The following is a 26176-nucleotide window of genomic DNA, read 5'->3' as shown; positions in this document are numbered from 1 at the left end:
AACCCTATTAAAAATGGGGTTCAGAGATAAACAAAGAATTCACAGCTGAGGAATGCTGAATGGCTGAGAAACACCTAAAGAAATGTTCAACATCTTTAGTCATAAGGGAAATGCAAATCAAAACAACCCTGAGATTTCACCTCACACCAGTGAGAATGGCTAAGATCAAAAACTCAGGTGACAGCAGATGCTGGCGAGGATTCGGAGAAAGAGGAACACTCCTCCATTGTTGGTGGGATTGCAGACTGTTACAACCATTCTGGAAATCAGTGTGGAGGTTCCTCAGAAAATTGGACATTGAACTACCTGAGGATCCAGCTATACCTCTCTTGGGCATATACCCAAAAGATGCCCCAACATATAAAAAAGACACATGCTCCACTATGTTCATAGCAGCCTTATTTATAATAGCCAGAAGCTGGAAAGAACCCAGATGCCCTTCAACAGAGGAATGGATACAGAAAATGTGGTACATCTACACAATGGAATATTACTCAGCTATCAAAAACAACGAGTTTATGAAATTCGTAGGCAAATGTTTGGAACTGGAAAATATCATCCTGAGTGAGGTAACCCAATCACAGAAAAACACACATGGTATGCACTCATTGATAAGTGGCTATTAGCCCAAATGCTTGAATTACCCTAGATGCCTAGAACAAATGAAACTCAAGACGGATGATCAAAATGTGAATGCTTCACTCCTTCTTTAAAAGGGGAACAAGAATACCCTTGGCAGGGACTAGAGAGGCAAAGATTAAAACAGAGACAGAAGGAACACCCATTCAGAGCCTGCCCCACATGTGGCCCATACATATACAGCCATCCAATTAGACAAGATGGATGAAGCAAAGAAGTGCAGGCTGACAGGAGCCGGATGTAGATCTCTTCCGAGAGACACAGCCAGAATACAGCAAACACAGAGGCGGATGCCAGCAGCAAACCACTGAATTGAGAATAGGACCCCCGTTGAAGGAATCAGAGAAAGAACTGGAAGAGCTTGAAGGGGCTCGAGACCCCTTATGAACAACAATGCCAAGCAACCAGAGCTTCCAGGGACTAAGCCACTACCTAAAGACTATACATGGACTGACCCTGGACTCTGACCTCATAGGTAGCAATGAATATCCTAGTAAGAGCACCAGTGGATTATTGGTCTGTTTATATAAATATAAATATAAATATAAATATACAGATTTATAATTTGAATTTTTTGAAACTTTACCTGTGCTGTCAACTTTTGAAAAACGTATCCCCGTTTACTGTGTTGAGTTGGCACTGTACAGAAATTAACAGCCATATTGGTCTAGAAATGTTGAACTTAAGTTTTTTCCATTTGTACAGGGGTAACACACTGTATTAAATATGTAAGGTCTTATATACGTGGGTTTGATTACAAAAACTAATAAAGTATTCTCTAAATTAAAAAAAAAAAAAGAGCACCAGTGGAATGGGAAGCCCTGGGTCCTGCTAAGACTGAACCCCCAGTGAACTAGATTGTTGGGGGGAGGGCGGCAAGGGGGGGAGGATGGGGAGGGGAACACCCATAAAGAAGGGGAGAGGGGAGGGGGATGTTTGCCCGGAAACCGGGAAAGGGAATAACACTCGAAATGTATATAAGAAATACTCAAGTTAATAAAAAAAAAAAAAAGAGAGAGAGAGAGAGAAGTCTGGTGTAATTCAGATAGGTCTGAATTCATTTGTTACTGCATATTTATGCCTTACCCCTTTTAATATTCTTTCTTTGATCTGTGCATTTAGGGTTTTAATTGTTATGTGAATGGAGGAATATTTTCTGGTCTGCTCCCATCTGTCAGATTCTATGGCAGTGGTTCTCAACACTCCTAGTGCTGCACACCTGTAATACTGTGATGACTCCCACCATAAAATTATTTCAGTACTACTTCATAACTAATATTGCTACTCTTATAAGTCATAATATGCCAGGTATCTGATATACATTCTTTGTGAGTGGTCATAGCCCAGAGTTTGAGAAACATTGCATTATATACATTTTTTTTTAAAGAGAGGCCTTCATCTAAGAAGGTCCTGATGCAGGTGTAAGAGCAGAGACACCCTGACATAGTGACAAGTTAGCAGGCACAAGTCCGCTTGCCTTAATGGCAACAGACATTCCTGGGTAAAGGCACAATCTGAAATCACTGTCCCCAGGACATTTCTTACCTCAGGTTTTCCCCATTACACGGTGTGTCTGCTTGGCCATGTCTGTCCAGGAAGCCAGTCCCTGTAGTCTCTAATACAGACAGAATGCTAAAGGCAAGAATGTTTTCCCTCTGTTGGCTCCCAGTCACTTCTACAGAAGTAAGTTCAAATCACCCGTGGCTAAATGTGTCTCTCTCACATAATGTGTGAGACTTGAAATGTCATCCATTTGAGTTGACAAACACCACTCTCACTTCAGATTTACAGCTGACCAACACTTAGTTTCAGGAGAATGAAGAAGCTGGCCAGGCCTGCAGAGTCAGATCCCCTCCCTGCCTGGGACAATCCCAGCCACAGTAGAATTCAGCTTCACCTAGCAGCTGTTATCAGAAAATCTGACCTTAAGGTTCTGAAGTCCACACATGCACACACCCTAAAGTTGTTAGATGGTGGATATGGGGTTTTTCTCCAATTTAAAATCATTCAGGCCTCTATTCTCCCCTGGGATGCACTCTGTTCTCTCTGGTCTGTTCTTCTCAGAAGTCAACTCTCAGAAGGGGCACTTTGCTCTAACTCCTCCATGGGACCCACCCAGCATTGTGACAGGAGGATCCTAAGGAGTTGTAGCTCTGAGCTGGGAGGGGGAGCTCTCACCCTGACATGGAGAAGCCTGTTTTCACAGCTGATCTGGATCTGAGGAAAAGGTGCTTTTAAAGAAGCCTGTGAAAGTGACTCCTGCAGGAGAGCCCACCCTGCAGGGAAAGTCACACAGGACAGGGAAAAGTGGCTTCCCAACTTTCCCAGGGCTCTCAAACCAGGGAGGGTACCTGATTTCAGAGAGTTTGTGAAAGGCCTCCATCTCCCTGAAAGACTTCCCTCAATCATAAGTCCCACCACTACCCCAGGCTCAGCAAAGCCCTCCAACTGCCAGTTCCTTGCAAATGAAACCCAGTGTGGAGAATTGAGGATAACACTTCTAGGAAAAGGGAGACACAAGCCTCTGGGGGTCCTGACCTGGGGTCTGTCCCTCAGGCTCTCCTCACTTCCTCTAGGTGCCTAGGGCAGGGTCAGGGTCAGGAGTAGGGGGAGGGGCAAGTTCATGGTCAGGGGCAGGGTCAGGAGTAGGGGGAGGGGCAAGTTCATGGTCAGGGGCAGGGTCAGGGGCAAGCAGTGACCTCCAGACAAAAGTTAGGCTTTGGGTGCATGGAACAGGCAGCAGCAGAGCTCGCCTTGCCCTCCTTCTCTCTGGAGTGGGAAAGCATGGAGACCTGAGTGGTTGGGAAGAGTTGGGGAACTCACAGCTGCTTTTCCTCTGGCTGCAACTGCAAGTGCAGGGCGAAAGAAGCCAGAGAGTCTCAGGGGATCCCCCCATTTCCTGATTTCATTGTCCTTGTGGATGTCCAGGATGAAGGCTGTGCTTGGCTGGGCCAGAAGCCCCGCAGACAGGTAGAAGATGCACAACTGGCCTGTGACCTCCCTGGGCACCCACTGGGACCCAGCTCAAGTGGCCACAGACACTCACCATGCACCCTGCCCCAGCCCTAAGCCTGTGCACACCAAGGCCACAGCACCTCTGCTAGTCTCTCCCACCATGAGCACTCACCCTGGCCCCCTGGCTTGCTTACACTCTCTGTAGGGAGCTCCTTGTGTGGTTGAGACACCAGGTTGATTATGGCCTCAGAGAAGGAGTTTGACATTGTTCCTTCTCTTTCAATATAGTGGAATAATTGAAGCACTATTGTTATTAGGTCTTCATTAAAAGTCTGATAGCATTCTGCGTTAAAGCCATAGGGTCCAGAAATTTTGCTTTTTAATTTTGGGAGGGGCAAACTATACTGACTGTATCTATTTTCTTCTGAGAATTATCCATGTACCTTCCCAGATCTGTGTTTATGCTGGTAATTGTTATCTGTCTAGAAAGTACCAATATCAAATAGATTTTCAGTTTTCCGGAGTAAAGGCCTCTGAGGTAAGACCTAATGGTTGTTGAATTTGTTCATTGCCTCATGTTAGATTCCCCCATTCATTTCTAATTGTGTCAATTTAGGTATTGTCTCTGGTGTGCAGTTTGTTTGAGGAAGGGGTTGCCTCTCTGGTGGATCTTCTCAACAAAAATACAAAAAAAGAAACCAAAAAAAATAAAACAAACAAAAAACCCAACACACAGGACTTGGTTCTCTTGACTCTTTGTATTTTTCACTTTATTTGTAATTGACTGATTTGATTTGAGCCCTGAATTAATTTCCTGCCATCAAATCGTACCTGACATTCTATGGGATGAGGTTTGGCCTCATCTTGTTAACAGCAACACGTAACTGCTGAGCTGTTTCTGCTCTCTGTAGTGGTGATGACGTCAAAATCTTACTGAAAACCATGCATAGCCTGGTTTAGGCTGTCGTAAAGTAGCCCACCATTTCAGTGTTCCCTGCAAGGTGCCATGGGACAGCAGTAGCATGAGTCTGCATGTACCTCCACAGTTTTCACTAGGGACTACACACACACACACACACACACACACACACAAACACACTTTACTGACATGGTGCACATTCTTTGCACACAAAGAAGAAAGTGAGTAGTAATGAAAACACACCAATAATGGAATTGATGGAGTGAGTTGTGGGGAAGCTGGGGCTTAGAGTTACTTAAAGGCCCTATGCAGGCTCTCCTTTTGTTGGAGGAGAAACTTCAAGTGCAATGTGGTTCTTTATTTTCTTTCTCTAAAGCACAGAGGGCTAGGGTGGATCACAGGGCTTTGAGCATGTTCGGCATGTACAGTCACACTGAATTAAATCCTAGGGCTGGAACCTATTAATCTTCTACAAAGTTACAGAGCAGCCTGGATGAAGACTCTCAGCTGAAAAGTTGGACATCTCAAGACAGGCACTGGACAATGGCTGACAGACTTGACTGAAGAGTGGTAATGTTTTGCTATCTCATAGGAAAAGAAGGCCCCTCATACCACACTGTACTCTAAGGACAGTTTATTCAGGTTAGGCATGGCATGAACTATTGTCTCAGGTCACAGATGTCAGCACAAAGTATCCAAGGTGTTGTATGCCAATGGCAGCATTAACAGAACAAAGCACACAGTGTCATGAAGACATAAATCATGAGTTTGTGTAGCAAGACCCAGGCCTCTTCCAGGGTCTTAGATAGTAACTGAGAACTTCAAATCCGGTAGTGATGTGATAGTGTGGGGGTGAATCTAGTTACAACTAGCTTCTATTGTGACACAGATGACTCTTTTTGTGTTATGTTCAGCTTATAATGAATGACTAGACCCAAGCATGAGAATAACCAAATACTACATTGCTTCTCTAGCTGCTGAGCTTTTAAAAGCCCTGGGGTGACAGCAAGCTTTTGTGGACATACTGGATTATTCCTTCTGTACTTTAACTCTCTGACTCACCTCCACTCTCAGTAAGTTAGATCAATTCCATAAATTGGAAATCAGTCACCTGGAAAAAATACATCTCAATATGATACCGGATTGGCCATGGAAAAAGGGTAGCTTGAACTGTCCCACCTCGGTTGGGCTTGCACAGGCCTGCTCTCCAAAAGAAACCTGTGTTCACAGCTGCAGGCTACATTCACTATGGATGTTCTTGAGGTTCCTCCCTAAATGGCTCAGATAAAAATAATTTTCTTGTTAACAATCAAAAAACTGATTATGTCAAGCTGGCCTAGAGGAAGCTAGTTTCTGTTCTGTATTTTATCAGATGTGCATAATACATGTGGTCATCATTGATAATAGGTAAAAGATCTGCTCTATTATGGAAACTAAGTGATGCTGGAGGATGATCCTGACCCACAATGAGCAGTGGGAACACCAGAGCCCTGTAGGGATGCCTGACAACCTAACACACTGAGCACCCACGGCTCAGTAAGTTCCCTGTGAACACACATCTCCTGAGATCTCTCTATTTAATTGTAGGTGATCCTGTCCACCTAATACAGCACCTCATGTGGAATAACAAAAGCCACCTGCAGGAGCTGTGGGGATGACTCACAGGGTAGAGCATCTGCTGCTCTCTCAGAAGAACCACATGGACCCTAACAATTGGGTAAAGTGTGTCAGTGATTACATCATAAAGTGTGTGTCAGAGAAACAGCCACATTATCCAAAAGACACTGTCACACTGGGTACCCCTTGGTGACTTTGAATTCACTTATTAGGCCAGGCTCCATGGAACATGCAGAGATCCATCTGTAGCTGTCAGTTCTAGGTCCACAGGAGGGGACAGAACCCTTTAATAAGAATGATGGTCTTAAGAGTCAAGAGATAGAATTCAATTTTTATTCATAACGAATACATTTTTATAACAAAACAGGATTAAAATGAATAAAAATATTTAAAAATATTTGAAAATAAAAATAGTAACAAGAACATACAAATATGAAACAACAAAAAGAAAACTTCAATTAAAATCATAACAAAAATATTTCTAAAAGCAGATTCTTAACGAACATGTAGAAGCACAGATGTATTGCTGTGTCTCCTCTAGCACACATAATGAAAGGTGGTCCCCCAAGGTGTCTCTCAAGTGGTGTTTTCTGAAGAAGAAAGTGAGTAAGAACTCAATCAGTCAGGCTGGCTTAGTGATATATAAATTTAGGGTCTCTAAGAAATGACAAATTAATTCAGAGGATGAATACTCTTCCAAAAACTGTTGTTACCATTCAGGGTGTTGGTCATCAGGGACTCCTGAGAAAGCAACTTATTGTTCAGGAAGCTCTCTTACTGGTGTGTGTCCAATTCCAGCTGTCTTGCACTTTCTGAGACCTAGGAGAGGAAGGAAGTTTTTCAGATACTGATTTGGTGGGGAAATGCAAGCCAGCTGTCAGAATGCTGCCTTCTAACACCTCAGTTCTATTGGACAATCGACATGGACATTTTAAGTGATATCATTGTTGCTAACTCTGTGGGCAGGGCAAAATCTCCAGCAAGACTCACAGTAATGTGGGCTGCCAATCTGGGACCCAGACTTATACCAGTGCAAACCAAGAACAGGGCAACGGCAAGAGACCTCATCGGGTTGCAGGAAGAAAGTAGACGTCCATATGTCAAAAAGGATAAAGCCAATGACAAGTACTAATTTGACATTTGCACTTGTTCTTATCCCGGAAAGGTGCTTCCTACACAAGAAGTCACATGACCACAGAGTGTCATTTGTCAAAGAACCAAGAACTTGTTCAAAACTCTACATAGGATCTAATCTATCACATGGATATGCAATAATGAGGTATGTTATTCATCTGTCACCATTTCTAGACTGCAGCTTCAAAAAGATCAGCAATATATACTTGCAAAATAATTCAGTTTCTGAAAAGTGTTTAACTTCCCAGAATACTTGTGCATAGGCAGAGCAATGAACAATTCCATTACATGAGGTGGTTGGCTGGTTGTGAGTGTAAATTAGAAAGGTGGTAGGAGAGAGCAAAGATGTATCAAATTGGCAAATTTTATCAGATATTGTTAAGCTAACACAGCTGCTCGTCCCTATCTGATGATGCTGGGTCTGGACGTTGCTGGTCTTTATCTTTCTTGTTGAAGTCAACCAAATATTTCTGGTTCAGTGCACACTCAAGATGTCCCTCCTTGCTCCCTGCTTCAGTGGGACCAACTTCTTCCTGCATGTGTTCTCCATCAGGAGCTGGCTGAGCAGGTTTCTGGAAATACAGTCTGCATAGTAAGATCATGCTGCCCCTTTCTCCCATTCCCACTCCCAAGTCCCACTAACACTACCAGGTCCCAGATACCCATGAAGACTTAATAAAATGCATCTTGATACATATAAGGCTGCTGCACAAATCACAAAGAGTTAATTTGGGGAAGAATAAATTGTTTGTTTGGCCTGAGCACCAATTAGTGTCCACATCTCTGAGAAAGAACATGGATCTACAACTATCCGTGAAAGCCCAATGCATGGGGGCAACATCAATTAGTAGTGGGCCAACACCCTCAAAGGAGGTCAGTAGAACCAAGAGAAGGTCATTCTAACCATGTGGTCTACACACTGAATTTTGTAAAACCTGGTATGACACCATAGGTCCAGGTCAGCCTAATAACCTTCTGCTGACTTCAATCAGTGCTGTTCTATCTAGAGCCTTCTGAAGATGCCTAGACAATCCTGGGATGAGGATCAGTCTTTTATGGATCTGAAAACTGAGTCCTAATTACCCTGGCACACTGATGTGTGAACAGCACAAGAGATAGAATCAGAGTTGAAGAGTGTCCAATCCAGAACAAAGAAAGTCAGAAATGGCCATTCCACAGGTGATAGGCTTTCTGACCAGGACTTACCTAGAGAAGGTAATCTCCTTCTTCAGCTTCTGGTTGTTCTCATGGATCACAGTGTTCTCCATCTCTAAGTTGTGCAGAATTGACATGACCGCCTCCTCCATTCTCTCCAGGTCTTCATAATATGGATTTGGCCTGAAGTGTGGCCTGGCCCCAAATGATAGAATACTATGAACACCAGCATTTAGGAATATATGAACTCAGGGTGGGTCCTGTACTACCCCAGTCCTGGAAGGACACCTTCTGAATTCTACATATTGGGATCTTCTTCAGCTTCAGAAACGTGTTTTTCTGCGTCCAGGACACCAGAATCTCGGCATCCAGATGGAGGCTTCCCTGGCTCCCTTTGTTCAATCAAGAGGAAATCTGCAGTCAATCCAGTTAAGCTATCAAGAGCCTAGGCCACACCTCTCCATGCTCCCCGACCCCAACACACCCAAAACCTGTGATTTCTTTTTTCCTGTTTTGATAATAGAACATATATCACCACAAAATTATAATCTGCACAAATAATACAAATATACAGACAAACGTGTCCACATAGGCAAAGAACTGTGCTGTTGACAGTGGGGCTCCCAGAACAAAGCATTTACATCACCATGAAAGAGTTACAGGTAAATACTCAGGCCAAGACATAGACCCCTAGATTCCAGTGTGGAGGGAAATATAAACATATAAAAGTTGTCCATACGCATTTGGATATATGCACACACAGACTCACAGAATGAGACATCCCCACAAAAAAGAGAAATGTAAACAGTCATAGAAAGAGAAAGAGAAATATGGAAACAGAGAGCAGTGTGAGAACCAGGAGAAATGCATGCACCATTGCTGTCTCAGAGGGCAAGACACACAGACAAGAACAAACAGGCCTGAGCCTGAGACTTTCTCGTCAAGCATTGAGATGAACAGTGTGGGACCAGGCCCCTCAGGCTGCTGCCTGGATCTTCCAGCACTCAGTCCCCTGCCTAGCAAGTACAGAGACTCACCATAAACTCACTGCAATTACAATCTTGCAAAGCCACCAGCTCAAGGGCTTTGCAAATGCACACTAGACACTCACTCTCCCTGACTTTATCCCTGAATTCTTCATTCAGACCACAAGTTCTGCTTTTCAATAAATGGAAGCAGATGAGTCCATTTTCCATCTCGCTCCTCAGGGTCAGGTTCTGAATCTCCTCTTTATGGGAGGTGAGGTTTAGCACAGGGTGGATAGGGAGGCACAGCTTTCTTGAACCCAAAACCTTAATAGGAGAAGATGAAGGTGACCTTGCAGACCCAGGAATGAAACAAGAGCATTTGGAGCGATTCATACCTGTTCTTCATGGATCTCTCTGTCAGGAACCTCAGGCGATCTCTCAGGTCATTTCTCTTTTCGGTAATGAGCTGCAGCTCTTCAATCAGCCTCTCCTTTTCCTTCTTGGCCTGCTTCTCCCTTAGGTCAGTGCCAGGGGATGATGTTTCTCTCCCAGCGTCTGTAGGTAGAAGAACACAAGTGAACCTGCATGGGGAGAATGCATAGAGTGTACATAGACCACAGTGAGGCCTAAACAGGAGAACAAGCCTGGAACCCAGTGTCACTGCTAGGCGATTGGTCTATGCTTAAGAGGCCTCCTCAGTGGATCTCAGTTCTCCCACTACTCTATAGAGACCAAGAGATGTAAGCAGCCAGGTATGCCCTATGCCGGACATCACGTGCTTACATGTACCACGGAGATGGCTTCTCCAGGATTATTATCAGCTGAACAGGGTACAACTTGGTTTCAGGACCCTCACCCCTGTGGTTTCAGAACTCAGATGATAAATTCACCATCCACAAAACTTGAATGATTGGAGACTCTCAGATGTCCTACCCTGATACTCTACGTGAACAACTTCGGATTTAAAAAGCATTTCCAGGGAGGACATGGTCAACAGACATATCAGGGCCCCTATTTGATACACCAAACGCTCCAGAAATGAGAGTAGGTTACAGGCTGAATCTTGGTCTACCCGTTCCAAATAGTTTTGGTATTTTAGAAAAATGTAACACACAACCTCAAATATATAAAGCTAACGATGACCCTGCCAGTTAGAAGAAATCAGAGGAGGTGTAAGAACATAAGGTTATTGCCTGGAGCACAATTCTCTCCCTGTTCCTACTGTCAGATATCCACTGTATTTAAAGAAGCAATGATAGTGAAATACATTGCTGCCCTGTCTAAACTCAGAAAAGGTGGACCCTCCATGACTCCTGATGGTGTTATTATATCAATGTAACATAACAAATGAACTGAAAAGTAAAGGCCAGAAGTTCACAGTATAATAGCATTGGCATTACCATATCCTCCCAGTGGGGATGGGGAAACTAAAGGTCTGAAATCCTTGACTTTAAGAATTGTAATATTCATGGAAATTCAATTCCTTTTCAGATGCTCCAGTTGTTGTGGCCCATTGCTAGAAAGGTAAGGTTAAGCCTCCACCCCCCTGACAGGAAGCTCAAAATATACTGCCCATGGCTTACTTGACATTCCCCAGAAGTCCTGTCTTTGTCCACCATTACTTTGAGACGAAAGGCCAGACTCCTTCACTCTAGTCTCTCCAGAATCGACGATCCCCCTCCCAAAACGCTTCCTAAGATGGGAAAACATGTCTTAGGTTGTAACCGCCAGACTCAGTATGAGAGAAACTAGGGCACTGGTCATCACTACAACACTGGTGACATCACAGAGGATGCCAAGAACTCTCTAGGAGATAATAGAATGTCCAAGAAAAGACAGCTGATGTCATGGGGAGCAGATTTTGTTTCCTGATAATAATCTCCCTGTACTGAGCATAAGCTGAGGGGCCCTTTCCAGGAGGCTTTCCCAGGGCAGAGCCACTGGGAATCTCCTGCTTCCAAAGCCAAATTTTCCTCAAGGCTTGATTATAAAACAACCTTAGTAATTCCTATGCATCTAAATGAATGTTTCCTTCCATATCTTGCCCCAAAATGTCTCATCATAACTCAAATTGTCCTCATTCACCAATGTTAGCCATTAAAACTTCCTGAGATTTCACACCAGCTTGAATATGCAGTCAAAAGTTCTCTTGACTCATTATGTACAGGTGGTTTATATCACATCAAGAAATAGTCTCCATGGTAGGTTACAACATGGGTGTGTATTAGGGGAACACTCATGAAGTCATGTGCTTAACAATTGACAATTGCCAATAAATTCCTAGGAGAAAGAGTTGAAGTCTTTATGGTGCTAGGAAAAGTGTGGAGACCAGTTGGCAGAGGAAAGTGCAAGATTGGAGCCACCAGTGAACGGAACCTCATGCTGCTTGTGGGGTTCTCCTCTCTGCACCAAGGTCACCAAAGGAGCACTGCTCACAGGCCTGAGTAAGATGTACCATGAGCTTCTATCAGAAAAATAAAATAGTCAAGAGACATAGGGGGTGCACATAAACAACTAAAATGAGGCTATAAACATCATTAAGTGGATAGAGCAAGGTCCCAGTACCTGTACACTGGGAAATGGCCACCCCACCAAACACAGAAGCATCTATCATAGTAAAGAATGAATACTTTATAGAATGCACACACTAAACACTGATTGATCACATCCGTAGTTCAAATTTTGGGAGCAAATTCATGGCCCCAACTCTCTTTCTCTCAACTTATATAGCAAAAAATAAGAAAGAAAGAGAAAAGAAAAAATCAAAACAAAAAGCTCAAGCTTCTCTCTCATATGAAGATTGCAGGAAGTGTTATCTGGTGGTCAGTTCTGATTGGGCCATTTTAGATAGAACAGTGAACAGAGACCCTTAATGTGATGGGCCCTATATAAAGCTTTTTGCAATATTGGAATTTTAACAAACCTCATCCCGAACATACAGAAGAGGCAAGGATGTGATCACCATGCCCTTGTTCTCTATCAGGTTATTTTTCTGCGTCCTTGATTGTCAGGCATATAACAGCAACAATCTGAAATAGCTGGTAGACATGGAAAATCGTGGCTAAAACTATAGTTGTGGGTTGCACACCTCAACTGTCACAGGCTAATGCTGTCCTCACAGTCCTTGGAGGCTACTCTTGTAAGCCTATGTATTGGAAAGTGGAAGGAAGTTTATCTGAGCTCAAAGAGAACCTGGCCAACCAGGTAGAGGGCAACATGCGATACTTGAGACCCTGTCTAAAACCAGCGCAGAAACCCACTCTTCATTCAAAGCATCATCTATGAATTCTCAATTATCTACCATTCTCTCCCTACCAGTCGTTCAGTTTGGAATGGTAGAAAAAAATGGAACTGATCTTTCTATTGTAAGGACCTTGATCTCTCTTTCCTTAGGTCCACATTAAGAGTGCATACAAATGGATACCACCATCTGAACATCTTAGTATTATCTACTCTGTATATCTAGCATAATACTGTGCCTATGACAATCTCAAGCTTCCTTGAGCATTGTTGCCCCAGCAAGAAGTATGAAGTACTGAGGCCAGTCCCCAGGGAACCTTTCAAGGGTTAAAAAGAAAGCCATCAGAGATACTCCACTTTTTGTCCTTAGATTAAATCAAGCTGACACAATGTGAACCTGGTGGGCTATTTAACCATGCATCTTTCTTCCAACCACCCCCCCCCCCATTCTGAGTTCAGTCCATGGCAGAATTCATTCCCCAGCATCGTAGATATTTCTTTGTATATTTCCACAAGAGCCAGGTTTCTTTCTCTTTTAAATAGAATTAGTTGTAGTCAATCAACTGCTGCCCTATGTAAGAAATGATTAGTATGTATTGTAACTTACCACACTGTATTTGTGTATCCACGTACGTTAGTGGAAATCCAGCATTACTGAGGAATTGGAAACCAGCGCTGTGGCCATGCCTTTCTGTGCCTACTCCTGGCTCACAGGCAGCAGGGGGGCAGACCTTGAGTTCCTCTTCAGGGACCAAGTGATGTTGAATGGGCACTGAGCAGGCAGAGAAACACAGCTGAGGCAGCTCCTTTCAGTTATCAAACACATCATCTCCTTCCCTGCTGAGGTCTTGCCCCCACACCTACCTTAACAGTGGCAAATTTGTTACACAGCAGCCAGCTCTTTCCTATTGTGCTGTAATACGCCTCCACATCATGGATGCTGAAAACAAGCTAACACAAAACAAAAAAATCTGACACTGAACTGTGTGGTGCTGGTCACATACCCTGTTATGTTCTGTATATTATGAGGTTTGTTAATCTTAACAAGTTCCCCAACTATAAGCTTCCCATAGGACCCATCAGATTCAAGGAAAATAGGAACAATTATGTGTAAAATGTCCTGAGTCAGGGCCCATAGACATCAACATTTACAGCCGTTGTGCGTGAGCCCATGTGGATCTTGCAATGAGCTGGGCCTAGCAATGTCCAGTACACAGTTGTGAGCTATTGCTCTGGTTGAACTGTATTGGTGTGTGCATTCAATGAACTACACCTATTTAAATGAATTCAGTGTTCCTGTGGTTTGAGTCCAGACCTCTTGACACCAAATCTTCCCTTCAGCAGCATTTAGGAGAAGAAGCTAAGGTCAGGAGAGGTGACATCTTGCCATAAGTTATGTGACAAGAGGGATGGTGAATGATCCCTTGTGATAAGAATCAAGGTTTCCTCTGTGGTACGTACTTAGGTCTATACTGGCCCTGTGTAACAGCTTCAAGAACCCATTTCTGATTTCCCTTGGGATTCCCTTGATGATGCACTCAGTCAGGATTGGACACAACCAAAATGGTAGTCAAAGTACTTGATTTAAAAAGTGTAGGGAACACTGCAAACTCACGTTTCAGGATATTTGATTACATTGTAAGCCCCAAGATTTGTTATTTACTTAAAAGAAAATATATGTCTGGCGGTGTAGGTCAGCACTAACACAGACATTTAACTCTAGAACTTGCTGATTTTTATTGATAGAGAAACTGCACAGAATTGCTATAGGGACCTGTGTCTTAGGTCTGTTTCCCTAGTATATCCTCTACATCTCTCATGATGGTGATCCTGTTTCTGGCTAAATGTATGTCTGTTTACTGGGGAATTGAGTTTAGTGACATGCAAATATTATTTAAACCTATGTATTAAATTTTGTCATTTTGTTAATTTTTGTGGTTTTTATTGGCTTCTTTTGATTGACTGTTGTAGTTTTATTAAATTATTTCCTGTTTTCTATAGTATTTTATCCTTCCCTTCAAACTAAAGTATTCCTTTTAGGATCCTCTACAGAGCTGTCTTACCGGTTATACATATTGTGTTAAATTTATTTTTAGTGTGCATTAGTCAGCACAGTAGCTGGGCAGCTGCCTGCCCTCCATGGTATCAGATTTACTTTCCAAACAATAACGCTCAACTCTTACTGACTGTGTAGCATCTTGGCTGCTCTTTGTTCCCCTTGGACAGCCCTCAGGACCAGGCGCTCCTCTCCCTTAACCATGGCTGCTGTCCTCTTCCTCTCTCCTCTCCATCACACACGTTCTTCCTTTATTCTCTGGCAGCTTCTTCTTCCTTCTTCCCTCCTCATGATCCTCTCTAGCAAAGCCCTCAAAGCTCACCTCCCCAGTCTCTCTGCTGTGCAGCTGTTGGCTGTTGGCTTCTTTAAAATCACAGTTAACTGGGAGCAGGGTCAGCTTTTGGGGATTTGCCAGTCTTGAGTTCCACAAATTAGCATTAAACACAAGAAGAATTAGGCCAATCCACTACAGGGATTTCTTTTGTTTTATTTTGATGTAATTATTCTTTTACCTTTTTGCTTTTTATTTTATTTGTGGCTATATTTTATTAATTGGTTATTTTATTTATTTATATTTCCAATGTTGTCCCAGTTTCCAGACTCCCCTCATCAAATCTTACATCCCATTTCTGCTCAGCTTTGCCTATATGACAGTATCCCCCACCCACACATATCCATTCCCACCTCACACCTCTAGGACCTCCTTTTGGTGGGGCAACAGGCCTCAGCATAGTCAATGACCTCCCACCACATGGATGCCACTTAAGTCACTCCTCTTCTACACAGTGACCTAGAACCATAGACCCATCCTTGTATATCCTTTGGCTGGCAGTTTGGTCCCTAGGAGTTGGGGGATTGGTGACAGAAGGTCTGTTTAGATATTAAAGACCAATGATTGCTGCTTTCTCTTCTTTTTCTAGTTATTGGTGAAATTATGTTTGTGTGCTTCTCTTTTTTGAAATTATTGAGAGATGATTAGTTTCTTGGTTTTTCTTGGGTACAGTTTAGCTCACTGTCTTGAAGTTTTCCTCCTATTATCCTCTGTTGTGCTCTCTTAAAGAAAAATATTGTTTAAATTTGGTTTTGTTGTGAAATATCTTGGTTTCTCCATTTATGGTGATTGCGAATTATGCTGGTTATAGTAGCCTTGGTCTGCATTACATCGGCCCAATTTTTTCTGGCTTTTGGAGTCTCTGTCGAGAAGTCTTGTGTAATTCAGATAGGTCTGAATTCATTTGTTGCTGGATATTTATACTTTACCCATTTAATATTCTTTCTTTTATCTGTGCATTTAGTGTTTTAATTATTATGTGAATGGAGGAAATTTTTCTGGTTAAATTAATTTTGCATTCTCTAGGCTTGTTGTACCCTTATGGCCTTTTATTTCTTTACCTTATGGAAGTTTTCTGCTATGATTTGTTGAAGATGTTTACTGGACCTATGAACTGGAAATGTCAATTCTCTTCACTATCTATTATCCTTAGGTTAGGACTTTTAATTGTGTCCTGAAATTCATGTATGTTTGGATTCAATAAACCATACATGTTTATCTGAGATGGGTGTTTTGTCTTTTGTGGGGTGACCTCCTTTACCCCAACTCTTCCATTTAGAAGCACGTTCGATAATGAGACATGGTCAGCAGTGGTGACCTCTTGCCATAAACTATATGAAAATAGGGAGGTGACTTTATGTGTGTCAAGTATCAGTAGTCTCCTGGGTGGTTTTGGTCCCCGGTTGGCCCTATACAACAGTTTCAAAAGCCCAGGATTGATGTTCCTTGGGATTCCCATGGTGATGCACACAGACATGACAGAAAAAGGCCAGAATACACAGGATAGTACTTGACTTATGTAATAGAGAGAACATTATTAAGTTATGTTACAAAATATTCGATCACACTGTGATCTCCCTGAATGTATTATTTAATGAAAAACTATTGTGTGGTATAGCATCGCCAGGGCACAGACATTTAATGCAAGAGCTCTTTGTTTACTGTGAACATGGACTTTATTACTGTTCAGCTCACCTACCTCACACCTTTACTGCAAAGCTAAAGGGCACTTAGGTCTAGAGCAGATCAAGGCACAACTTGATAGGAAATGAAGATAAGTAGGGCAATGGAAAGTCTTTCAGTTGTAGGATTTTTAAGAAAGTGTGCAGAGAGAGCTACAGTGCTCTTCTTCTGGGGGAACAGTGAATTAGGAAGGACAGTTGGGAGCTTCACTTAAATACAGCATCTGACTCCTGAGACCTTATTGGTAAATTAATGTCTGGAATTTTGTGTCGTAAAACAATGCATTGCCTTTGCAGCTTTTGGCAAGGGCCATCGACAGAGAGATCACACCAGCTGGGGACAATCTGAAAAGAAATCAGGTTTTCTTAAGTCACCTGAGAAGTCCTCAAGGAGACAGGAATGAATGGGTAGCACCATAATAGAAGGCCTTAGGATCTCGTACTGTGCTACTCTAGATGCCTTGAAAATAGAAGCAGAAAATGAAAAACTAAATGACTTCACAGGAATTAGCTCAATTCTCACTATGATTATTTCATGTTGGTATTTTATACTTGATTCATTTTTTAAAAGTTTTAAAATAAGAGTCTTCGGTTTTAATTTGAGGCTGTCTTAGAATCATGAAATGCTTACACTCTGGGCAACTAAACTCCAGGAAATCTTCTCCAGTCATACAGCTGGGTCATATGTGAGGCAACAACTGTTTAAAAGGGAGAGCTGGTTGCTTTCTCCTGGAAGAAGCACTTGGGGGTTGACTGTCACTTCTGAGCCTTCTGTTCTGAGTCACTTCGCAGAAGGGGCACTTTGCTCTAACTCCTCCATGGGACCCATCCAGCACTGGGGCTGGAGGATCCTATGGTGTTGCAGCTCTGAGCTGGGAGGAGGAGCTAGCACACTGACATGGAGAAGCCTGTTTTCACAGCTGATCTAGATCTGAGAAACAGGTGATTTTAAAGAAGCATGTGAAAGTATCTCCTGCAGGAGAGCTCACTATGCAGGGAAAGTCACACAGGACAGGGAAAAGTGGCTTCCCAACTTCCATGGGGCGAGCGAACTAGGGAGGGCACAGGATGGTTGAGGAGTTTATGAAAGGCCTGCATCTCCCTGAAAGTCTTCCAGCAACCCTACATCCCACCACTATCCCAGGCTCACAGGTGAGGATCAGCCAAGCCTGCCACCTACTGGGGTCCCTGCAAAGTAAACCTGGAGTGGTGAACTGGGGAAAACACTTCAGGGGAGGGGGAGACACCAGTCCCCAGGGCCAAGCCTGGCATCTGTTCATTTGGCTCTGGCTTCTAGGTGTTGCCTAGTGCAGGGCTTGGTGAGCCCAGATCTCAAAAGTCTTTGGCCAAAGAAGTGAGAGCCCACAGGGCAATGCAAACCACGGCAGGGCAGGGCAGAGCAAAGCCGCACTCCAGCAGACAGTGTATAAGCTATGGGCTCGCAGGACTGACAGGAGCAGAGCTAACCCTTGCTCTTTGGGCAGGGCGGGGCGGGGCGGGGCGGGGCGGGGCGGGGCGGGGCGGGGCGGGGCAGGGCAGGGTGTTCTGCACTCCAGCAGACAGTGTATAAGCTATGGGCATGCGGGACTGGCTCATTATAAGGCAGGGGAGTAACACACTCCTTCTAAACAAAGAATGACTGTACTAATAATCTAACCTTAATATTTTGAATTTCTTGTCCCATATAAAGAACTGCCTCTTCTAGAGCATTCGCCCTGTCTTCAAACCCTCCATGTATCTTTCCTTGAATCAATAAAGCAATACTAACATTCTTAGATAACTTAGATGAGCAGTGTGGACCTCTCTAACCAAAGAAGTAGTAGATAAGGCAAAAGGAGACATTATACCAATCAGAGCAGTAAGACCCAGAATTAAGGCAACCACAAAACGCCTACCTCTACGAAGTACAGAGGAGGCATGATGAATGGCCTCTATGCCAGGATCAAAAAACCATGTCCCATTAACATAGACAGGCAAAAGTACATAAGGAGGTTGTCTTACTATGACAAAAACATTTTTCCTTGTAACAGTAAGACAATTAGATAATTGACAATTTATGCAAGTAACATGATAAACACCATGACCATCCTGACAAGGGAAAAATCGCCACGCTCTTCAGAGGAAAGAAAGGAGAAAGGAGCAGCCACACAGGTTAAAACGGAAGCAGAAACTCTCTTAACCTCAGAACGAGGTCTAATAAGGGTTACTTTATGAGGAGCAGCCAAAAGACGCTATAGATCAGGCTGAACAGGAAGCAAGTGGGAATTAAAAATTGGGGGAAAGGTAGGGGAAGCCCATCCAGGGGCAAACCAGGCATTAGCAGGGGAGGTCGGTAAGGAAGCATCCCCTTTGGTAAACCTATACTGTTTCAATTGCATAGATAATCATGTTCTGGACTACTAACAGACCAATCTAAAAGTTTAAAAGTTTGAGCTGTAGGGCTAAAGGGAGTAAAGTACGCAGCTTTGGAGAGAAAACCGCAAGACCACCATTTAGGGTAGCCATTAAGAGCAATATTCTCCCAAACAGAGATCAGCTCCTCGCCATTCTGACAAGCAAACAAAAGGGAAGGCAAAGGACCTGAAGAAGATGGAGGAGAATAATGAAAGCCTCCTTTAAAAGGTAAAACTAATTTTAGAAACTGAAGGTCTCGCTGACTGGTGGAATCGTCACTACAAGCATATTTTCGAGGAGTTGGAGACTCTGAAATTAACTCTCTCTCCTCTAAAGAGAAACACCCTTTAATGTCATTTTTAACAGTAAAGCATGTGGGAAGGGAGTCAGCGATTCCAGAATAGTTGTAGCAAGTCAAAGTTCGTTCTTTGAAATAAGAACTACTTTCTCCTCACCTTGACAAGGCCAAATTCCCAAGGGGCCACATGAAACAAGGGAGGGTCATGTAAATAAGCCCAGTAGGAGTCTTGGGCAGCAGCATAGAGAAAAATAATTACCTGGGTGAAGAGAAGTGAAAGCATAGCAGGAGAAGATTGGAGGGAGTAACTGGGAGTCGGAGAGGAAGCACGCTATCTCTTGCAGCAGAGACCAATTCTTGAAGCTGATCCCAAGTTGGCAACAGCGTGGTAGATGAGCGACCACGCAGCTGAAGCCTGGTGAAAGCAGAAGTGAGGCGCTGCTCAGAGCTGTCTGGCGTCATCAGGAATGAGGCACGCTCCGCTCTCATCTTTCGCTGACGGTTGTTGAGGGGAGACTTTCTGCTTTTCTGCCCTGGGATTGTATGATCTGATGAGGCGGTCCGGAATCCAGACTGGTGACTCGGCATCCTGTGGAAAGACACATGCATGCCCCCTTGCGGAGGAGAGAAGAACATCTGATCCCTTCCACGTAGATGAAACAGCTTTCTGCAAATCTAAGGGATGGTGATGTTCCCTAGGATCACAATGGCGCTGTTGCAGATCTACCTTGAGAATCCTTTTTTCCCTTTTCTTCTTTTTCTTCCATCTAAATTAAATTGGGTTTTTCTCATTTACATTTCAAAGGTTATTCCCATTCTCATTTCCAGGCCAACATTCCCCTAACCCCTGCCCCTACCCTTCTATATGGGTGTTCCCCTCCCCACCCTCTCCCCATTACCGCCCTCCCCGGAGGAATCCAGTTCACTGGCGCTCCAACCTTGACAGGACCAAGGGCTTCCCTTCCACTGGTGCTCTTACTAGGCTATTCATTGCTACCTATGAGGTTGGAGCCCAGGGTCAGTCCATGTATAGTCTTTGGGTAGTGGCTTAGTCCCTGGAAGCTCTGGTTGGTTGACACCGTTGTTCATATGGGGTCTCAAGCCCCTCCAGCTCTTTCGGTCCTTTCTCTGATTCCTTCAAACGGGGTCCCATTCTCAGGTCAGTGGTTTGCTGCTGGTATTCGCCTGTGTATTTGCTGTATTCTGGCTGTGTCTCTCAGGAGAGATGTACATCTGGTTATTCAAATAATTACTTACAAAAAGAGCATGATAATAAGTGAGTGGGGGAGACATATTTTAATTCTCCTCCCTGTACCTTAGCCATTTGTGTCTTTAATATTTGGTTAGATCTCTCAATAATTGCCTGCCCTTGAGGATCATATGGAATGCCTGTAGTGTGTCTGATAACAAATTTAATACAAAAGTTTGCAAAGGCTTTAGATTGATAAGCAGGACCATTATCAGTTTTCAGATGCAGCAGGATGGCAAGAAATGCAAAAGAAGTAAACAAATGCTGCTGTACATCCTTGAATGCTTCTCCCGTCCTGGCTGTGGCCAAAATAACTCCAGAAAGGTATCAACCGTAACTTGAACAAAGGAAAAATTTCCAAAACATGAAACATGAATTACATCCATCTGCCGTAGGATTCCAGGCTTGAGTCCTTGAGGGTTAACTCCAGGCAGAGAAGCTGGAAGTGTTGTAGGACAAGCAGAACAATGTTTTACAATCTGACGAGCTGCCTCTCTAGTCAAAGAAAATTGATATCTCAGTGCCTGAGCATTTTGGTGGTGAATACCATGGGAGGCGATTGCTCTACTAACATCATCTAAAAGCGAACCCTGAGTCAATAAATTTGCATATGAGTTTCCTGTGACTAAAGGTCCAGGAAGACTATTGTGAGCCCGAGTATGTCCCACAAAACAAGGAATCAAGTGTTGACGCACCAATTGTTATAATTTTTGTAATAAGGTATTAATTGTTGTTTTGTCTGTGTTGATCACAGCTATCTCAATAACAGGGAAGAGTCTATACACATTTTGAGAGTCAGGATAGAGGTTAAAATGAATCGAGGAATAATGAGAAAAAACTTCAATAACTTCATATAACTCTGTCTTTTGAGCTGAGGTAAAGGAGGTCCTGGTGTCAGTTTCAGAAACAATAACGAATGGCTTTTCCATTTGAAGAACCATTGATAAAGAATATTTTTCCTTGATCTAAAGGCTCCATAGAGAAGGCAGAAGGAAATATAACTTGTTGTCAATTCAGAAAATGTAACAGAGGATTTTTTGGAACATGATATAACACTTGCCCCTTAAAGGAGACAAAAGCTAATGCAAAGGAACCAGAAAAATTTAGCAACCACTCAACCTGAGTGTTGGTGCAGGGTATTCTAATCAATTCAAAATCTTTACCCAATATCCCCTAATCCTTCTCTACCCTCCATAATGAGCTGAGCTACTAAATCATAATAAGGAATCAAAACGTGGGGAGGGAGCAGGCAAATGGATCCATTCTAAAGGTCCTTGTTCTTGCCAGATAACCCCCGTGGGTGTTAGGGAAGTATGTAGGATAACACATTCACAGGCCTCATATAAATCAATTCTGACAATGAGTTGTGCCTGGATGGCCTCCTCAAACACCTGCAGAGCCTTTTGTCCCTCTTGAGTTAACACTCAGAGAGATTTGGGACAATGATCTCTCTTTAAAATATCAAAAAGTGGCTTTAATTGGCCAATGGAAATTTTTACGTAAGGTCTAATCCAGTTGATTTCTCCTAGCAGTTTTTGGAAATCATTTAAGGTTTTCAACTTATCCATCCTAAATCTTAAGACTGCATGTGAAATAGGATCAGAATAAAGAATTCTCCCCAAATAATTGTATGGGGGATCCTTTTGAAATTTTTCAGGAGCCACTATTAACCCATACTTACGCACACTTTGTATAAGGTTATCCAAAGCTTGACTCAGCAAAGTCAGGGAAGAATGAGCAATCAAAATAGCATCCATAGAATGAAAAATCAACAACTCAGAAAACTGTTGACGAGTGGGAGACAAAGCCATATCCACAAATGTTTGATACAAAGTGGGACTATTTTTCATTCCCTGTGGGAGCACTTTCCATTGAAACCTCTGGTAAGGCCTTTGTAAATTTGTTGAGGGTAAACTAAAGGCAAAGGCTTCCTGTCATCTGGATGCAAAGGGATAGTAAAGAAACATCTTGCAATCTATAACACACGCAGAGCATCCTTCGGGAATCTCTGTGGGAGAGGGCAGTCCTGGTTGCAGAGCCCCTCAGCCTCCCTGGTTGCATTCCCCTTCCCTACATCTTGTAACAATCTCCATTTGCCAGATTTTTTCTTAATCACAAAGATAGGTGTATTCCAAGGCCTGGTGGAGGGTTAAATATGACCGTTATCCAGTTGTTCTTGTACAAGCTGAGTAGCTGCCTGGATCTTTTCTTGACAAAGGGACCACAGATCCACCTAGACACTTTGATCAGTGGCCCAGACTGTCTTATCCCCAGTTAAGTCAATTACCCCAGAGATACTTTTCCACCTAAAAGAAATCTAACCTCATCCTCATAATTAGCTTTAAATAAGAGAAATTGTCCCTCTGTGAGACAGGACCTGGCCAGGATAAATCAGGCTGCAGGAGTGAGCCAAATGCCTACCAGATTTTCCACAAGGGAGAGGACATAAGGTGAAGTAGGGCCATATTTAGAAGTATTTTCTTTTCATTCCTTAACAAGTTTAAAGGAGATGAGTTCCCATTTCTGGATCTCCATGCTTACTGTTAGAAATAGCATCAAATGTTCTCCTTGTTCCCTGGCCTTCTACACTGCTTGCAGAATACGGGACTGAGGGGGGCTTCTTTTCTTACTCCTTTTCTTAGGCGTAAGAGGGCCCAGTCAGGATTACGATATTTAGCTGCCTCATCCTCTCTCAGATTCATCTCCAGGATCTAAAGGCTCTCCCTCCTTGTCCTCCTCAGGGTCTGAGGAAGTCTCTACTAAATCTACAATACACTGTGAAGGCGGTGGTTTTGATGACTTAGCAGTTTGTTTCTTATCGGTTTGTTTGGACAGTAGAGGCACTCCTTCCTTCACAGCACTGTTTGTACTACAAACAGACCCTGCTGATGAGTTGGGCAGGTCTGTTATCTCAGCCTGGGAAAGTGCCTGTTTCACCACAAACCAGAACATAAGCGCTTTCTCTGGAACCTGTCCTTCGTCTTCCTCATCCTTATGTTCCAGAATCCAGGTTTTATATCCTTTCCTATGCTTTTCCATGCTGCCTCATCCAAGGTCCCTTTATCAGGTAACCAAAAGCTCACAGAACAAATGAAGAGGAGACAATCAGAGAGCTACTGTTTTTCAAAGTGAATTCTCTTTTTAAGCAATACCTTATGAAGAATCTTTTCATACATAGATCTCTCACTGGATTCAGTTTGCCCATAATAAAACTATAAAACTATCACAATATCACTTCATACCTATTCTTTCTCAGCACTCCTCTTTGGCCGAGGCGACCATGGCTCTCACATATGGTCCTTTCCAGATCGAAAATATCAGGAAAGGGGTTTGGGGCTTACACAATTCTTCCAATTCTGAGTCCCACGAGTTGGGTGCAACTTACTGCCGGGGTCTAGCCTTGACACAGGATCCGGGTTCTCAACTGAAGGCAGGGATATCTGGAAGGTGCTTAATAAATATACAGACTACTCTGTGGGTACAAACTGACAGGCAATTTCAAGGCTTGAACTCTCTCTCTCTCTCTCTCTCTCTCTGTCTCTCTCTTTCTCTCTCTCTCTCAGCTTGGGGCTGCACAGACTGCATTCTCTTGTGCACTCTGCTTTTTCTATTGTGGTTTTCTTTTCTCGAACTCCCACACTCATGTACACCTTTGTTTTATTACCCTTTCATTCTCACACACACTCTTCATACACACCTCACACATATCTCACACACACCACATGCACTCTCCTTTCACTCACACACACAATCTTCATACACTCCTCACATTCTCTCTTCTCATGCTCTCCAGCCTTTCTCTTGCTTCAGTCTTTTATTAATAATCCAAAAGTAGGTAGAAAAAAGACATTGTATAATCATTGCCAAATCAAATTCAAAAGAATAACCACATCCCACAAAGAACTAAGAATTACAATTGTTGCCCAAAGTTTCAAGCTTCCCCTATTCCCAGGCCTGTGGCCAAAATAATAATAATTGTAAACTTATTATTATTTAAACTTTAACTTTTAACTTATTATACTTCAGAGCTCAAAGCTCTGAGGTCAGCTACTTGCATTTTCCTGGGAAGCTCTAATGACAAATGACATAAGCAAAGATGCCAGGCGGTGACCAGAAAGTATCAAGTTAACCCTTAAATCAGTTGTTCCGCTAGCTTTCTCTTCCTTGCACACAAAGACTCTTGTATGAGTCCCCGTATTCTGACTAGTATATAATTTTATATATTCTATACTTTCTTATCCAGGAACCACTCTCAAATGTTATATAAAACTTAATTCCTAATGCAATAACTTTTTCCTTTCTTAGGGTCCTAATGCTGGCTCTAATTCATTTTCTAATAATTACTTTAAAGTTTCTTTGCAAGTCAAGCATTAATCTGGAATCTATTGTGCAGTTATTACATTGTTTCCAAAACAAGAACACATAGCATGCACCTGGGCCATCGGGGCTGTGCTGTGCTGTGCTCCTATGTCTCAATTTCCAATTGTTTAAGAATCATAACATCAAGCAACATCTAGTTTCACAGAATTCACCAGAGCAGAAGGAGAAGGAAGTAGGAAAGTCAGATATAATAGAATAATTGTGCACACCGAGGCCATCTGAAAGGCAGCCACGCAGAAATGAAATCTATACAGCCGTTGTCCAGGGCTAAGGGTAGGAGAAATGGGAACAACCAGTCTTTACAAAGAGCTGCTGTGGGCTGCTGAGATGTCTCCATCCTGGCCTGCTGCTGGGAGTCCCTGTCATCTATGTTGTCCCCAGCAATTATTGACCCTATGCACCACATATTGAGTAATATACAGAAAAATTGCCGCAGAAAATTGACAACATTCACAATGGAATACAGAAGTCATCCTAATGGAGAACCATGTGCTTCAGCTTTTCTTGCAATACAGCATCGATATTTACCCCAGAGATACTGACCTTCAAAGTCTTGTTGGGAAATAGGTTTTGATAGATGCTCTTGTCCTTGACCAGAAGTATGCTGTGTTTTTATTGTTGCAGATTAGACTTAGTTTTATCATTTATGTCAGTGGGTCTTCTTTTCTACTATATGTCTGTGGCCTGTCCTGGGTGAATTTCCCTCATAGTCCAAAAGAAGGAATCTCATTCCCCGTTGTATATTATTGTTAGGGACCACGTGGTTCCTCTGAGAGAACAGCCGATGCTCTAACCTGTGAGTCATCACCACAGCTCCTGCAGGTGGCTTTTGTTATTCCACATGAGGTGCTGTGTTAGGTGGACAGGATCACCTCCAATTAAATAGAGAGATCTCAGGAGATGTGTGTTCACAGGGAACTTAATGAGCTGTGCGTGCTCAACGTGTTAGGTTGTCAGGCATCCCTACAGGGCTCTGGTGTCCCCTCTGCTCAGTGTGGGTCAGGATCATCCTCCAGCATCGTACTTATTTTTATAAGTCTTTCTGGTTTTCTTCTAAGGCTTTCATCTTATCAATACACTTTCCCAATGAGACTTCATAACTAGCCATTATGGTTAACAAGAATAAAGAGGGTCATTAAGTGGCTGCTAGCTGTGTTTG

The 26176-nt window shown here is 43.0% G+C and overlaps 1 protein-coding gene across 1 annotated transcript; it reads right to left on the bottom strand.

The window, feature by feature from the left end:
- Positions 1-6449: 6449 nt before the first annotated feature.
- Positions 6450-23676, bottom strand: LOC134478890 (uncharacterized). The gene is made up of 7 exons (XM_087595385.1): positions 23608-23676; positions 19648-19840; positions 13235-13399; positions 9783-9942; positions 8471-8614; positions 6844-6949; positions 6450-6720 (listed from the first exon to the last, which is right to left on the bottom strand). Exons 1-6 carry the CDS (start codon positions 23674-23676, stop codon positions 6892-6894), a joined length of 789 nt encoding a protein of 262 aa, XP_087451511.1. The 3' UTR covers positions 6450-6720; positions 6844-6891.
- Between the last annotated feature and the right edge of the window lie 2500 nt (positions 23677-26176).

This window comes from Rattus norvegicus, chromosome 19 (genome assembly GCF_021556685.1).
Source record: "Rattus norvegicus strain SHRSP/BbbUtx chromosome 19, alternate assembly SHRSP_T2T, whole genome shotgun sequence".
Taxonomy (NCBI): Eukaryota; Metazoa; Chordata; class Mammalia; order Rodentia; family Muridae; genus Rattus; species Rattus norvegicus.
Note: the sequence above shows the minus strand (reverse complement) of the source record. Positions and strands in the feature narration are given on the sequence as shown.